Here is a 17498-nt window from a genome sequence, read left to right as displayed (position 1 = left end):
GGTGTCATGGTTTAGGGCTGCTTTGTTGGCCAAGGGCCAGGAGATCTTGCTATAACTGCTTAACTTATGAATTCTGGATCGTATTAGCAAATTTACCAGAGAGCATTGGGTTATCTGTCTATGGATCATGCATCAAGAAGGAAAATGAGCGTGAACACAAAAGTCTAAAAAATGGTGCAAGCTGGAAAAATTTAACAATTTTCAACTGTCCAAATCTTAATGCTCAAACCTTAACCCACTAGTTATGGAAGGACCTCAAAAGCAGTGTTTATGAAAGGAACCACACCAACATCACTAAATTGAGGCAGAAGAGAATAACAAAAAAACATTGGTTGAAGTTTGTGCTGTTCAATGAATACAAATCTGTTACTGAAAGTGAGGGGTCACCTACTTTTTTTTGGCAACAATAATACATTTTTTAATGATTTTTCTTTAAAAATAAAAACCTTCTTTTGTATCGTTAACTTATACATCCTATTTTTGAACTTACATGAAGACCTAACCACATTTCAGGTTTAGGAAAATATGTGTTCTTGTTTAAATCACAATCACTGCATATTCTCACCTTTGCTAGACACATGGGATGTGGCTCATGCAATGCCAGACCGGCTATAGTGGAAACACTAAGGCTGCAGGGTAGAGACCGTTGGTCCTTGTTCGTCTGCAGTCTCTCCAGGAGACACTTCAGTGTGAGATACCTCACTTCGTAATGCGAACAGCGGAGCAAGCAACTCAGGAGATCCTTCAGTGTCCCCTCTGCTTCCAGTGCGCTCCACAGTGCTGATGACTCCATCGCGATGCTGGTTGCTAAATAGGCCAGACTCTGTAGGTACTGGGTGGCCCCAGGGCCAGAGAGATAGACCTCACCAGGTCCACGTGGAGCCACAAGCTCAAAGTCCATGAGGATGGTTAACGTCTCCACACAAAGCTTCTTCAGCTGACAATCTAAGAACAAGAGAAGTATAAGAGTTAGTGATTGATGACTGGTATCAGCTGCGTAGGGACTCAGACTTTACAGTCTGCAGTGTGCACAGTGGAAACACTCACAAAATACAGTGGAAAGTATTCACAGTGCATTACTTTTTACTGTTTGCCCTGATCATCCTTAAGATGTTTCTGCAGCTTAATTGGAGTCCACCTGAGATAAATTCAGTTGAGTGGACATGATTTGGAAAGTCACACACCTGTCTATATAAAGTCCCACAGTTGACAGTTCATGTCAGAGCACAAACAAAGCATGAAGTCAACGGAATTGCCTGTAGACCTATATGGTAGAGTGACCAGAGAGTCTTATCAGACCTGAGAATTTTGGCAAACTCCAGGCAGGCTGCCATGTGCCATTTACTGTACTAAGGAGTGGCTTCCGTCTGGCCACTCTACCATATAGGCCTAATTGGTGGATTGCTGCAGAGATGGTTGTCCTTCTGGAAGGTTCTTCTCTCTTCAAAAAGGACCTCTGGAGCTCTAACAGAGTGACCATCGGGTTCTTGGTCACCTCCCTGATTAAGGACCTTCCCCCCCTGATCGCTCCCAGTTTAGCCAGTTTAGATGGCTGGCCAGCTCTGTTAAGTGTCCTGGTGGTTTCGAACTTCTTCCACTTAAGGATGATGGAGGCCACTGTGCTCATTGGGACCTTCAAAGCAGCAGAAATTTATCTGTAACCTCCCCCAGATTTGTGCCTCGAGACAATCCTGTCCCGGACAATTTCTTTGTTTTTATGCTTGGTTGACAGAAAGGGCATGTTCTGATGGGTAAAATACAGGGAGCACTTTGGAGGAGCTCTGAGACCTATGCTAACTTATTAAATAAATAGTAAAATAAAAGACTTTATTCTAAGACTGTATACAGTGAAACCTCGGATTGTGACTAACGCGGTTTGCGAGTGTTCCGCAAGATGAGCAAAGATTTCTAATAAATATTGACATGGAAAACTAACAAGTCTTGGTTCACGAGTACCGAGTATTATGCATCACGCATGCGCTTCTTGTTTTGACGCCGAGCGTCACGTGATCACGACTGAGCCAATGGTTTCTCCCTCTTGTGCTGTGGAATTGTGAGTAATTGTCTCCCCTGCTGGGTCTCTTACTGGTATAATCAACATCCGTGCACGTGTGTACTGTTTACTATAACACTGTGACAACGTGTGTGCACATACAACATATTTTATTTTGTCTGTATGCATTTGTGTGTAAAGCAAAAGCAAGTCTCATTAGAGAGGTTAAAAATCCATATTCTATCTCTGTATCAGCCTGCTCTTTGTGTCTGTGTTCGCGCATCATTGGACACCTCATTGGCATTTTTTATTTATAAAAAAAAAAAATTTAAAGGTGAGGTGCAGGTTAATTTGTTTTATTTTTACTTAATATTTTGTGTTAACTATTTTTGTTTTTATTTTTTTGGGCTGTGGAACAAATAATTTGAGTTTCCATTATTTCTTATGGGAAAATTAAATTTGGTTTACAAGTGTTTTGTATACAAGCCCACATCTGGAACAAATTATGCTCATAATCCAAGATTCCACTGTACTAGATTTACACAAAAACGTGTATGGCCTGTGCTCCACATTAACTGATTAAAAATGTGTGTGTAATTGTTAATATCACATGGTTTTCTATGAGGAGACACTACAAATTGTCACCAGCCTTGTCACAGCCAGATGCAGTTTTTTTTCCGACATTGGGAAATATGCAGAGTAAAGGGCTCTGTAGGTCCTTTGTCACACAAGCAGCTTCTTTTTTTTTGTCCTATTTTCAGAAGGGGGAAGAAAAAGATATGCTGGTAAGGGAACTGTTTTTAACTACTCTTGCTTCATGGACGTCTCCTTTCTAAGGAGAGCGGAAATGTTTATATCTAAGGTGTAAATATTTACTATTATAATGCTTTTTAAACTCTTTTGAAGTGGTACATTCAACAAATCAAATGTCCACATACTTTTGTCTATATAGTGTATGCGAGATCCCTTATACTTACTTACATGCTGCGCATTGTGATCAGAATATGGCACAATGTCTGAACATCAGTGCAGCTCACTGTTCATGCTAAACCTAGATCCCTCATAGGCTCAGTTTATGTAGGAAGAAATAACTGACTAAACTTGTTCTAATCAGACACAGAGTGCTACAATGGACAGGAAAAACAACAACCTTAAAAAGGAAAAAAAGCCTTTCCCATCACTTGGGAATACCTGTATGAACATGCTCTCTGTACTGCTTTCCATCACAAAGAATCAAATGAAAACAGATTAGGCAACATTAAATACACTGAAATGAATTAAAAAGAACATCATTCCAAATAAAAAAAAGACAAGAAAGGTACAGAAAGAGAGACAGGGTGATGGTCACACTCTGTATTGCATAATATGTTTCAGTCTCTGCGCCTCAGGAAAATGGAGCACCACAGCAATAATTCATTTAGTAAACAAAAGGCACTTCTTAACAAAGACGTGTATGTGTGCACATGTATGTGTGTAAGGGGGGGGGGGAAGTGAGGGTAGCTACGAGTTTCATAAGGAGATTCTTTCTTACAGAGACGCGCATCCATCTTAAACCACTTCAGGCTGACTCATTGTGAAAACTGATCTAACCGACGCCTCGACCACCATGCTCAACTACCAAACGCCAGAGTACAAAATAAAACCACACACACACAGCCACACGTACGAGAACACATTTATATTTCGATAAAACAGTCAACACTTCACCCTATTACTCCTGAACACCTGACTGGGGGATGACAGAAAAGTACTGGAGCAGAAAAATGAAACAGTGCTAAATTCTTTTAGAAGTAATTTATCTCCAACTATGAAAAAGAGAAATAAAAAGGATTGTGAAATGTAGTGGATTTGCACACACACACATACATGCACACATATACACATATACACACACACACACACTCTAAGATTTGGTCACATATTCTCTTTTAGTGATTTTCCTTTATTTGCATTATGTTTAAAATTGTACATTAGTATTCAAGACACCCAAACTATGAAAAAGCATGTATGTTTATATTTAAGATTGTCCAAAACAGCTACATTTAGCTTTAATGACAACTTGGCACACTCATGGCATTCTCTCATCAGTTTCACAAGGAAGTCACATGGAATGGTTTTCAATCCAGGCACTTTTGTAATGCGTTTTAGACCATCAGTTGTCTCGTGTAGAGGAATAGCCCTATTACTAATACAACGTATCCATATTATGGAAAGAAAAACTCAGTTAAGTAACGAGAATAGACAGTCCATTATTACATTAGGAAATAAAGGTCATCACTCACTGAAGTCATTATCTATACAACTTTACCCTGTATCCAGGGTGACAGGGGTCTTAAAGCCTATCCCATGAGACTTGGACACACACATACACACACTTGTTCACACACTATGGGCAATTTGGGAACGCCAATAAGCCAATCTGCATGTTTTTGGACTGGGGAAGATAACTGGCGCACCCGGAGAAAACCTAACAAGTACACGGAGAACACACAATTCGAACCTAAACAAAGGTCAGTCAATCAAAAAAAAAAAAAAATCTCAATAACTTGTATCCCTAAATGCAGTCACCAAAAAAATCAGTCTATTGTGAAACTGGCACACATAAGGACCATCCATGGAAAGAAAGACCAAGAGCTAGCTCGGCTGCAGAGGACAAGTTTATGATAATAACCAGCCTTAGAAACCACCAATTTACAGCACTTAATTGAATCTGTGGAGGATTTATGTATAAAATTAAGCCTCCTCTCATAACTTAACAAATTGCAGTAAAGAAGCCATTATTTTGGAAGAACAACAAGTAGAATGGAATTGCTTGTGCCAAGAAACAAGGACTGGATATTAGATCAGTGGATCAGTCCTTTGAGATTTGAGATTTTGGTTCCAACCACAGTCTTTGTCTTACAGTCTTTGTAAGTGCTACATGCAACATAAATTAATAACTTAAATTAACAAAGCTAACTAGTTAACTAAGAAACCTAATTAGTTGACTAGCTGAGACAAGACATTGACATTTTTAAATAAACTAAAAACTGTCTAAAGTTCTATACAAATGTTCCAATAAGAGCGGCAAAGTGTGAACGCAACATTATGACACATTCCAATACTTGGTGATGAGGTAATGAGTTGAGGCAGTGAGAGGAGAAACAGTAAAAAGTGAACAGAGCTATTTGTCATAACATTTATTGGGCAACTGACAACACAGCCCATTAGTTAGAAGTGCTGCATTCCGATCGGCAAGTAGTTCCGTGAAAAGTAGGATGCACAGGGTGCAGGAAGCACACTTTAAAGTACAATGCGGCACGGACCGCAGCAATTGGCAATCCATTGTTCTTCCTGTTATATCCTGGATGTGAAGACCTGAATTTGTGAAGTTGAAAAATTATGAAGATTGTATTTTTAACACTTTAAAATTCAATGCAAAAATATTCAAGTTACTAAATTTCTGTTCAAAAATATTTTTCATTGCTTGAATTACATTTTCATTTGAAATATACAACCACAATAAATTGCAGTCCCAAAAATTTCTAGCACTGTAAATGCTGCATGGATTTCAATTCAAATTGCAAAGCAGAAAAAAATAAAAATTTTTACTGCAAAATTATTTTTTTCAGTTCATGTAATTCAACAATCTATTTTGCTTTGGGAAATTTTGGCACTGTTATACTTCCATACGGTTCAGTCAATCATGGAAGGAGCTAACTGAGGAAGCCTGCAGAAGCTGCTGCCCACGCAGACCCACTCTGCCTGTCGTTAGCGTTCATCAGCCTGTGCCCGCATGCCAGTGGGGCACTGCCCACAGACCTGTATGTGCATTCTTTCCCTCCAACAACCCCTCTCATATGTTCCAACCACTTAGCATTCAGCATCACTAGTATACTGATTGATTTATATGTCACTGTGTGGCTTAACTAACAAAAAACATTTTTCTAAAACTGGTCAGGTTCAGCAACCAGACTGAACTGAGAGCTAAAAATCTTAAAGGAAGCCTGGACAACTGGTTCAATTTAGGATGTACATTTAACGCTGAAATTTTTGCAGGGGAGGTTGGGGACTGTTTTCTTCATCGAGACCAACCAAATGTTCCCACAAGCCCCAAAGTTTTCTGATATTCCCGTCTCTAGTTGGCAATATTTGTTCTCCACCAACATGTGCATACACACAAAATACACAGATTGTAAAAAGCAGAACACTGCAAGTGGTCTGAAGCTCATTCGCAGCACATGTGGGGAAGGAGCAGGCCACATTCCCATCGTAGAAGAGCTCTCTCCAGCTAAATACCTTCACCGTGTGTGCGTGTGCGTGCACTCAAGATAAATGGCTTGTTTTCCATAAACACTGACTTATTTACTCCATTTAAAGAAATCCAAGAAACTTAATCTCACAACAGGGTTTAATGCAGGACATAAATGTTTGATGTCGACCAACATCCCAATAAAAACGACTGTGTCTAAAAACAAAACCAGACTACACATAGCTTTCCCTGAATCAATGACTCAAGGACCCAGTTTGTTTTTTCCTCATAAATGTTTCAAACGCCACTACGGCCAAGTTGTCTATATGAATGAAAGGTAGCCTGTGTGTGACAGATAAAGAAAGAGACAGACGCTCAGGGTGAACCTAGCTGACGCTGTTTTTACTGGCGAGGTTTTAACTGGATATAGTGAAGAGGTTTAACAAAGCTGTACGGATCGACCACTGCAGCGTCAGAGAAATCCCCTCTCATACACTCTCACACACGCACGCTGCCAGCGGTCTCTGGAGCACCATAAAAGCAGATGGGAGCTCATGCAGGAACTGTCCAATACAGCTCAAAGTCTTTCTTAGGAGCCTGAGCCAGGAAAAGAAAAGGGGGAAAAAAACTCATTTGTCTGACTTCTTTTTTTACTTCCAGCATGTGTGCTCTGAAAAAAAAATATATAAATGAATAAATCCTTTGCTTTTTGCTGTAGCATGCACAAGAGAGGCTTAGTGCATGCTGTATCGATCCTACTGTACTAAAAAAGATAATAAAAAAAATGAATAAATAAAATTAAGCATCAGCAGGGCAAAGCAATTGTTGATACAGAGTAAAGTGAGTGATTGAGTGAGTATTATAACCAAACATGAATACATTATTCAAAATGGGTTTCAAAAAAATATGAATAAAAGAAGCACTTTTTTTTTTTTTTTAACTGGTGGCAGGAACACTGGTTGAGACTACTACCAGATGGGCGCATGAGACTAGTGTCCAATAGTAAACAAGTTATCACTTTTATAATGGATATAAAGCTTGGAAAAAAAAAAAAAAAAAAAAAAAAAAAGAGTTTTTAATTATTATTATTATTTTTTTTAACTTTAGAGTCCTGAGATTTAAGAGTCCTGCACACATTACTAGCCAAAGTATGAACCTGAGAGATGGATCTTGAGAAAATGCTCACTGAGACCTCCAGGGGATCTGTTTTAGGTTCTGTCAACTGCACTTTGAAATCCAAATGCTGTTTTAAATGTAAAAATATTTAGAGCTCTGACCTGATAAAGATATTATAATGTATTGCTGTATTGCATTAATAAATGAGGTGTGTGTATGTGTCTGTGTGTTTATTTTAAACTGTTTACAAGCTGTCCCTTAAAGCAAATCACATCAAATGCTCATCAATTTTACTATATAAAGGTATACACAAGTCTCTTTTCACCCCATCGTATGAGGAAGTGAACACAGTGAAGTTTCTCAATTTTCCAATAGCTATATAGCCACACATACATACACACTCACCTAAAGGATTATTAGGAACATTAGGTTATTAGGTTCAATTTCTCATTAATGCAATTATCTAATCAATGGCAGTTGCTTCAATGCATTTAGGGGTGTGGTCCTGGTCAAGACAATCTCCTGAACTCCAAACTCAATGTTAGAATGGGAAAGAAAGGTGATTTAAGCAATTTTGAGCGTTGCATGGTTGTTTGTGCCAGACGGGCCGGTCTGGGGATTTCACAATCTGCTCAGTTACTGGGATTCTTATGCACAACCATTTCTAGGATTTACAAAGAATGGTGTGAAAAGGAAAAAACATACAGTATGCGGCAGTTCTGTGGGTGAAAATGCCTTGTTGATGCTAGAGGTCAGAGGAGAATGGGCCGACTGATTCAAGCTGATAGAAGAGCAATAAAAAAAAAATACCCACTCGTTACAACCGAGGTATGCAGCAAAGCATTTGTGAAGCCACAACACGCACAACCGTGAGGCGGATGGGCTAAAACAGCAGAAGACCCCACCGGGTAGCACTCATCTCCACTACAAATGGGAAAAAGAGGCTACAATTTGCACGAGTTCACCAAAATTGAACAGTTGAAGATTGGAAAAATGTTGCCTGGTCTGATGAGTCTCGATTCTGTTGAGACATTCAAATGGTAGCATCAGAATTTGGCGTAAACAGAATGAGAACATGGATCCATCATGCCTTGTTACCACTGTGCAGGCTGGTGGTGGTGGTGTAATGGTGTGGAGGATGTTTTCTTGGCACACTTTAGGCCCCTTAGTGCCAATTGGGCATCGTTTAAATGCCACGGGCTACCTGAGCATTGTTTCTGACCATGTCCATCCCTTTATGACCATCATGTAACCATCCTCTGATGGCTACTTTCAGCAGGATATTGCACCATGTGACAGAGCTCGAATCATTTTAAATTGGTTTCTTGAACGTGACAATGAGTTCACTGTACTAAAATGGCCCCCACAGTCACCAGATCTCAACCCAATAGAGCATCTTTGGGATGTGGTGGAACGGGAACTTTGTGCCCTGGATGTGCATCCCACAAATCTCCATCAACTGCAAGATGCTATCCTATCAATATATCAATATGGGTTAACATTTCTAAAGAATGCCTTCAGCACCTTGTTGAATCAATGCCACGTAGAATTCGGGCAGTTCTGGAGGCGAAAGGGGGTCAAACACTTTATATATATATAATATTTATATATAAATAAAAGGCATTTTGTGAAAAGTTTTAAGCCAATCTCAGAGTATTATAGCAGGACAGTGGTATTAACGCTGAAAAAGAATAGGGTAAAAGCTAAAATGTGACTGATAAAGTTAAATCTCTTCTCTAAGATCATCTGTTTTTTAAAAGATAAAGAAAAATATGTTAACTGTATTAGCAAGCTATTCACCATCCAAGGTTACAGAGCTATATGTGTGCATTGTGCTAATGGAAGTAGTTATGCTAGTAGCCTCACTAAGACTGCTAATTTTCATGCACTCGGTCTGGATCCAAGTCCTGTTTTTTTTTTTTTTTTTGTTCAAAAAGGAAAAACTTTGCTGTATGTACCCGTCTGCAACATAATAATGATTCTAGCATCCTAGATTAATATCTTGCTAATTTGGCTAACCAGCGATAATTTAGCTTACATATTTAGCTCAATATCAGTTGTAATAAACATTAATTGTGAAGTTCCTAAATTTCAAACAGCTATTCTCAAATGTTTCATACACAAAACTCTACTTTTTCCCTCATTTGTGTCAGAAATGCCTAAAATTGAGTGGGAAATGCCTGAAAATAGGAAATGCCTGAAAACAGCTAGTAAAACAGGGCATTTTGTTCAGGGAAGTCCCATTCGCCGTGTTATGACAGAGACTACTGAGATTTGTGCTAACTTGTTAAAAATGAATATAATATGGCAGTGTACAATTTAAAAAATCTTGTCCTTGAGTAAGAACATACTGCACCACTGAATAATACATCCTGTAGTGTGAGAGCATAGCATTTACATTAGAGACGCGCCAATCAATTGGAGTATGACTGGTGAACGGCCAATAATCCTAAGATTTTAACGATTCTGTGCTGTTTGTGCTCACACTTTTTGGTATTCTCAGGGGGAAAATCAGAAAACCGTAATCTGACAAATATCGGTATTGGCAGGTCAGGCGGGTCAGGATGTTCTCACCTGCAATAAAAATGTGACCATTACAAACACTTCCTACAGGCAATGTTTTGCATTCTTTCATTATCCAAGAACTCCAAGTCTCCTAAACTCCCTTTTCTCTCTCACAACTTTTTCAGAAATACCCACTCTTATGCCTGCTGCTCAACAAGCCAAGTAGTTACACCTAGGAACAATTAAGCATAGTCAGTCTTCGAAGTATACCTGAAATCACACAGACATTTAGAGTACATGTAAACTTCACACTAAGGGCATTTTCATTTTAGGGCCCCGAGACACTTGACTGCGATGTCTGGTCTATTTTGATGAGTGAGGACACAATCTCTTCACGGAAACCGTGCCCGAGTATGCTGGCGTTCAAAGTACCAAAGCGTTCCTGAGAACAATATGGCAAACTCAGACATGGATCAAATCAGATATAAAAGCCAACCATGCCTGAAAACTGAAGTGGTCGTGACATCATCAGTGCCATCTGTCTCTTCTGAAATCTGTGTGTGTGTAGCCAAAGAGTCTCATCCTCTTGACTTACAACAGCCATAGCTAATAAAGTAGGAAGGCATACTTAGACACAGCATTATAAGACATAGCATGAAGATTGATTTGTTCATTCTCTTCTTCTCTGTGTTAGATACCCATATGCATACTGTACTTTACTGTATCAGAGAATGAAAATATGCAAGTGTACTTGTGTACGGAGAAAAATAATGGGGATGGGAAAACAATCATTCCTGGCCATGGTATAAAGGAACTATGCTTAGTGTAAAAGCGCAATCAGGATTAAACCTTGGAGCTTTAAGATGCTACAGTACCTGCTATGCAGAGAACTGTTTGTTTTAATCCCACTACAGCATGTAGTTGGCCTTAGAGTTATTGTTTTTCTTGAGTTTGCCTGCATGGCCAGCTCTAGGTAGAGTACTGGTGTTTCCAACCTCCTTCAATTTCACAACGAAGGAGCCAATTGTGCTGGAAACATTTAAAATTGTAGTTTTAGACCCTTTTTAAAATGTATTTTGGTTTTATGGCCAAAATCAATGTCTCACACAGTTTAAGCACGGAGGTCTATGGTGAGTTCCTTGGAGTTTTTGGTCTGACATCCACTATTTATTTTGAGACCTCTCTTACACACATACGCAAACACACACATGTTCCCTTCTAAATGATATCTAATTAACAGAATATGCTGTAAGTGGACTCTAGTCAAGTTGTCAAGAAATCTCTGAATAATAAAAACAAAACCAGATGCCCAATCTGAGTGCGTTTAGCTAAGCGTCTGAATACTTTGGTTAGATTTATGTATTCAGTTTAAATAAAATTTTGTAAGCAATTTCGAGAATAATTAATGGTTATTGATGGAATGATTAATTATACTTGATGATTAGTTGATTTCCTGTGGATTTTAAGCGATTGATTATCATCAATTTTAATTGTTAAAATCCTAAAACACAGCTTGTTACATGTATTTTTTTCCTAAGAAATGCACAAAGTCTGAATAAAGCAAACAAGTATAACGCTGACAAACAAATTCGCCCAAGATTTGTCTCTGTTCACGAACTCCCCCTCAGGACAATACAAGGAACCACCATCTCAAACTGTCCACATCAGCTGAACGAAGTCATTAATGCGTCTCGCAGCATCAGTTTTGCTCAGTCTCCGGTCGCGGATCGCACACATGATAAAATATTTTGTGCAAAGTGGATTGACGTCCAAGCCATTGCTGAGAAGTATCATGCAAACAAAACTGTGGCGAACAGAACGTAACATGATGTCAAAAACTAATCTTTCTGGATAGATTTGTAGTAAAACCGACTGCCACGTATGAACCAGAGGCCAAGAAACAAAAAAGAGAGCAAAAACCCTAAAGGAGAATTATCCAGTGTTAATCTGGAAGGAGACTCTTCTTCCAAACACTAACCCAGCTATTGTCAGCTATTTTCATATTTCATGATAATATTATTATATTTAGTCAATCTTATTCTATTTTTGTTTAGTCAAGTGTTTTAAAACTTTTTTTTTTAAATATAAATGTATACACTATAATATACAGACTATTGTTGGGATAGCTCCTATGGGTCGGAGTCATTTGCTAACCTATTAGCTTAATGCGTTTGGCAATGGTTTAACTATAAAATAAAATAAAAAGCACATTACAACATAATTATGTTAACATGTGGTAGCATAATTACCAAAAAGAGGCAAATATTTATTTTTATTTTTATGGTATGCCTTGATGTGTCTCTTCAAGTTTGTAGTATTTTTCCCAGCAACTGTATGCCCCCCACTGTTTCCCGTCCCATATTACTTGCACATTATCTTTTTTTCTCCGGTTCAATATGAAGAAAATGGCCTGAGTAATACTGTACTGCTCTGATGATGAGTTAAAGATGACTGAGCTTGTAACATTCCGTCACTGCGCACACAAACTACTCTTACTTTCTTATTCCTTCACATCAGAAAGTCTCACATTTATATTAAGTGCTATATTATTTTTGTATACTTGAGGCAAAAGTTTAATATAGATCATCGTTACAGAGAACAGATTAATTCTATTTACATGTATTCCTATGGAAAAAAAAAACAATCGGTCTATGACCAAATCAGTTTATGACCAGAACTTAGGAACGAATTATGTTTGTGAACCAAGGTTCCGCTGTAATGTACACTGAGTGTAGTAATAGTGAATTGTGGTAGGAATGATTTTCAAGAAACACAAGTGCAAAAACCATTGTACTGTGCAGTTAAACTAATTATTAAGTGATCATGGATTGGTTTACTTAAACCATTATGGACTAGTTACCAACGCTCATCGCTAGTTACCAGTTATAATATTTATCTTTACTTAAAAAAACACAAAATGTGCCGAAAGTGATGGAGTGACTGTACATTTGTAGTCCTGTTTTGTGCATGCGTGTATTACTGTTAGGTGCTCGGGAATGTTTGACTGCTCAAACCAAAACTTGGTTGGCAATTTGAACACAAGATACAGGGCCTGATTAACAATTGTTTTTTTGTTGTTGATTTTTTTTTTAAACAGAAAATGCTGACAGGTCAGGATTGCACCATGTGTTTCCTGGAATGTCTGAGGAACGTACCTTCGACAGGAGCAGAATGAAATGTACACAGAGCAGAAAGCAGGTCCAGCATCGTCCCCCTCGTCACCAGACATGGGTTTTGTCTGATATGCAGACAGAAAATGTGTGTTAGAAATGTTTGTAAACATGATTGTTTTTGTGATAGTGAAAACAAACCAGCATTTTAGGAGTTACACTATGTCATTGAACTATGGAGTAAAGCTTTAGACTACAATAGCCACCGACATGCTCTCTGCAGAGGACTCAAGACTGAAGAAAGTCCTGACAGGGACATCAGTGTCACATATAGTGGGACAGGGGAATGCATAATTATGAGTCGCCTCCAGACCAGCCACAAAAGTACAGTGTGTGTGTCTGTGTATGTGTGTGTAAGGTGACTATGTATATGGTGGAGCACAGTGTTGTGTGTGTGCTCGCATGTGAGTGAGACCACAGGGCAGTGAAAGCCTGTGGCCATGTGTGAGAACAAGGGCTGCAGTGTTCAGGGCTGACGTCAGCATTTCATCACTAGGATATTAATAACACGCTCACTTTAACACATTCGCTCTCACTCTCTCTCTCGCTCGCTCTTTCGGATGCATGACCCTTCCCGTCTGCAGCCGACTCGCTTTCTCTTTCTGTCTCCTACCCCCCACCCCATGAACCAAGCTTGAACTGTATTGAATTTTGGAGCAATACATTCCTCTGAACAAAAGACATCGCCTATCTTTGTCAAGTAAGCCAAGGCCAAATCAATGTATGTAGTTTGAAGAATATTCCTAAAAGCAAACTAGTAAACTATCCTGCACTCCACCTGCCCTTCGATTCCAGGCCACCCAAGAGCAGTTAAGCCAATATATTCTGATTTAGAGTGCCATGTTTCAGACAAATGCCCAGTGGAGGGATTAGCGAACACCTGGGCAAGCACAGGCACCAGGCTAGCCACCATTTTTCACCTTTACTCCATCAGCTGGACCTCTCGATCAGCATTTAAGAATCAGAATATACATCCTGGAAATAGAGTACTTATTCGATTAAAAGTGCAAATAGTTTAAATTAAATTAAGGTATAAAACAAATAGCCTGGTTATAAAATGTAGTTTCAAAGTCATCATTCATGTCAACATATGAAAATATCTGCAAGATTTTATGTATGACTGCATGAACAAGCAACAACACAGATGTTTCAAATAAAAGGATCTGGTAAGAGTATACGATTATACTGTAGAAAAACAGTATGATGTCCTGAGTGGATGTCCGTTATGCATTAATAAAACAAATTATTTAAGTACAGCAACACAGAAACTGAACTTTGTTGTGTACATTATTTATCTGCACTGCGAGTAAGGAACAGAAAGTGAGAAGATTCAAGAAGAATTTTATTTCTCGTCTCTATCGCGCTGCAGCAGTATTATTTGCGCAGCACGAGTAGATCAGCAGGGCACTGTGGCATGCTCGAGTCTTTAAGACGTGCAGTTTGCTCTGAGGACATAAATGTTATCAGTCTAATCAACCTTTGAAATGTGAGCTGGGGCACAAAGGGGGGAAACCAGAAGGGTTTGTCTCGCTGCTTTAACGCCTTGAAATCTTGCCTCAGAGAGGAAGAGATGATCTCATCACTCTCTGCATGTGGTGTAAAGGCAGGTGCAGGGTCAATACTGCAGACAGGGTAATGACTGGAAGTCCAGGAGGTGGAGACTCCTGTCAACTGTAGTGCCTTAACGCTTGCTAAAGTTTATTTACACTTTACAAGTCCTCTCACCACCTCGGGGTGGTTTTGTTTATCTAATAGTTCCCTGCTATAACAAGTTTACAGGAAGTTGTACATTCCCAGTGAATGTTGACTCTTGCTTTGCAATGCAAGCGAGGACAGAAGGACACTTGAAAAACGGGCACTGGCAAAGACGTTTGATCAACAGTGAAGAAAGCAACTCTGTGAGCTCATAAGCACTTTTCTTCAATGTTCTGTTGTTCCTTTTCTGTCTACCTGGCAAAAAAGGTACCTACCTGGCTGACTTTTTTCAGGGTGTGTACGTGTGTTTACCTTGTGGCCAGCCAAATTCTTGGCCTGAGGGCCCCGATGAAGTCACTGTCCTGGTCTCTTCCTGGTGTCTGGGGCCGATGGGCATCAGCAAAGTAGGATCGCAGCAGAAAGAGTACCTGCAGAGAAAGAGTAGATTGAGTAGAGAGAGCTGGGGGGGTGAATCAATGCGATAAGAATAAGAGTCAGTACATCTACAGTGCAAGTATAGCAAAATGCAAAGTTCTTTTGTCCTCTGATCAGTGAAGTAACTTACAGAATGTGCAATGCAGTGTTCCTGCTGATGATAATACAGTAGAGGTAATTTTCTTTTACCATGCAATACCCTGGATGCATTTCCTTGTGCTGCAGCCAATACATGATTACCAAAAGTGACTCGATGGCATTTGAGATTTAGCAAAAAACTCATTACACAATTTTTTGTGCAAGATCTTTGACTTTGGGCACACCACAGACACATGGACATAAGGCAAGGGGGGTAGTTTTATTTTAAAAAATTATTAATAATAAAATATATATACATGGCAATATGATTGGTAAGGGAAATGCAGGTAGTGAGATTGTGTTTGATTTTATTTTAGCTATGCTAACCACTTGTCTATGGCATGCCAATAGTAAAATTAAGCAATATTTCTGTGCTTACATTTTCGCCCAAGGTTCAACTGGATTCAGGGTTCTGCTGTGTATGGGAGCGGCTACATTTAAATCCTCTTTAGCCTTTCATTTGCTATTTCTCAGGATCCTCCTCACCAAGTGGTGCATGAATCGTTACCAAGAAGTCAAACATACTCGAAAATTTCAATGCATCTGACACAGCTTTGAGACCGAGAGAACTGCGTCACTGAATTGCTCCTCGAGAGGTTGCCAAGCTGGGGATGGGGCTTGCCACTAAGCCCTGAAATGAATCTGTGCTAAAAAAATCAAAGATAAAATCTTGTAGCATGCACTCAACTTAAGAGATCAGATATATGCGTTTTGTGTTTAGGTACTACAAAAATGAAAACTTGTAAATCATGCGCCACTTAAAAGTAACTTCGCCAACTTTACTGTCCAAGAAACAAAACAAACAAAAAGGTGGCAGAAATAAACATATTCATTAAGTGAAAGAACTTACACACATACCAATTTCCCCTTTAGCTAGATGAGCCTTCTAAGCATAGCAACTCAGTGAGTAAGCCTACAAAAAGTCTTTTCTGGGCTGCAGCCACACTGTGGAAGCTACTCATTATGGACCAGGCAGGGGAGGCAAAAACAGCCTGACCACGGAGCTCCACGCCTGGCCTCTGAAGCACAGACACCCAGCCCCCCAGAAAGATGCAACAGTTCGGCCCAACGGCTCGGAGCTCCCTGCACTCTCTGGCCCCTCGCAGGGAAGTGGTGAGTATTTATAGCCACCAAATACATGACTTGTGACCGACTGCAAACCAGCCATGGGGAAAGAAGCGGCGGCAAGGAGCAAAAATAAATACCGCATCACAGCCCATAATTCAGTAGGGTGCGCAAAAGCACAGCCGCATCTAGACTGTCAGACTACCTTCTGTACTGTAGGCCTACAGACTGACCTTTCACATACTAAGTATTAGTTTTGCCATTCAGACACTATTTTCTTCTGTTTTACAGTCTCTATTATGCTATTTGCACATAAACACAGTGTGCATTGCACGTCTGATAAAAAGTAATGTATGACTTAAGCCAAGAATAGCAATTGCCTCTTGCCTTTTCTGTGCTTATACAGCAAAAGTATAAACACGAAAAAGTCCCAAGAACGAAGAAGTAAAAGTCTTGTAAAAAACTATGTGCAATCTAAAGTTATATACATTTCAGAAGCACACCCTTGTACAGTATGTGCTGGTTAGATGTTACCAAAAACGGGCAAAAGTGTGGATTGCTGGTATCAAGCAGACCTAGCTCTCGTTATTTTGTAATAAAAATAAGGAATAAGGATTTTGACATTACAGCTAGACAACTGGGTCACATCAGGTCTTGTAAGGTGTTCCTGGTACACAAAAATGGTCTTAGGAAAGACCCCCTGGGAGTCAGCAACAGTCTCATGAGCTTTTAGGTTGGTACATAGGGAAAGAATGCTAGCCTATCTGACCTGGTCCCACTAAAGAGCTACTGTAAAAAAAGTACTGGAAAAAGTTAATGTTGGTTCTGAAAGAAAAATTTAAGACAGTGCATCGCTGGTTGCTGTGTATGGAACTGTGTAGCCACAGACTAGTCAGAGGACCCATGCTGACCCATGTGCCCATCCGTGAAAGTACCTACACTGGGCAAATCAGCATCAGAATTTATGCTTTTCAGGAGCAATGAGAGAAGTTGGTCTGGTCTGATAAATCATATTTTTCACATTATGTGAAAGGCATGTGTGTCGCCTGCCTAGGCAAGAAATACACTATAAGTAAAATTGTAAGCAGTGTGATGCTAGGGGTAAACTGTTCCTACCTACGAAACATACCAAGCATCATGGCAACGGTAT

General features: G+C 39.5%; 1 protein-coding gene across 2 annotated transcripts in view; it reads right to left on the bottom strand.

The window, feature by feature from the left end:
• thada (THADA armadillo repeat containing) overlaps positions 1-17498 on the bottom strand; it is a 147606-nt gene that overhangs the window by 14977 nt on the left and 115131 nt on the right. For both annotated transcript variants that reach the window (XM_053502003.1, XM_053502004.1), the window contains exons 30-32: positions 15023-15138; positions 13001-13083; positions 566-945 (exon numbers count right to left, since the gene is read on the bottom strand). In XM_053502003.1, coding sequence (XP_053357978.1) covers positions 566-945; positions 13001-13083; positions 15023-15138 — 579 coding nt within the window. The remainder of the gene's footprint in view (positions 1-565; positions 946-13000; positions 13084-15022; positions 15139-17498) is intronic.

The sequence above is a fragment of the Clarias gariepinus genome, chromosome 8 (assembly GCF_024256425.1).
Source record: "Clarias gariepinus isolate MV-2021 ecotype Netherlands chromosome 8, CGAR_prim_01v2, whole genome shotgun sequence".
Taxonomy (NCBI): domain Eukaryota; kingdom Metazoa; phylum Chordata; class Actinopteri; order Siluriformes; family Clariidae; genus Clarias; species Clarias gariepinus.
The sequence above is the reverse complement of the archived record's forward strand: the minus strand, read 5'-3'. Positions and strand labels throughout refer to the sequence as shown.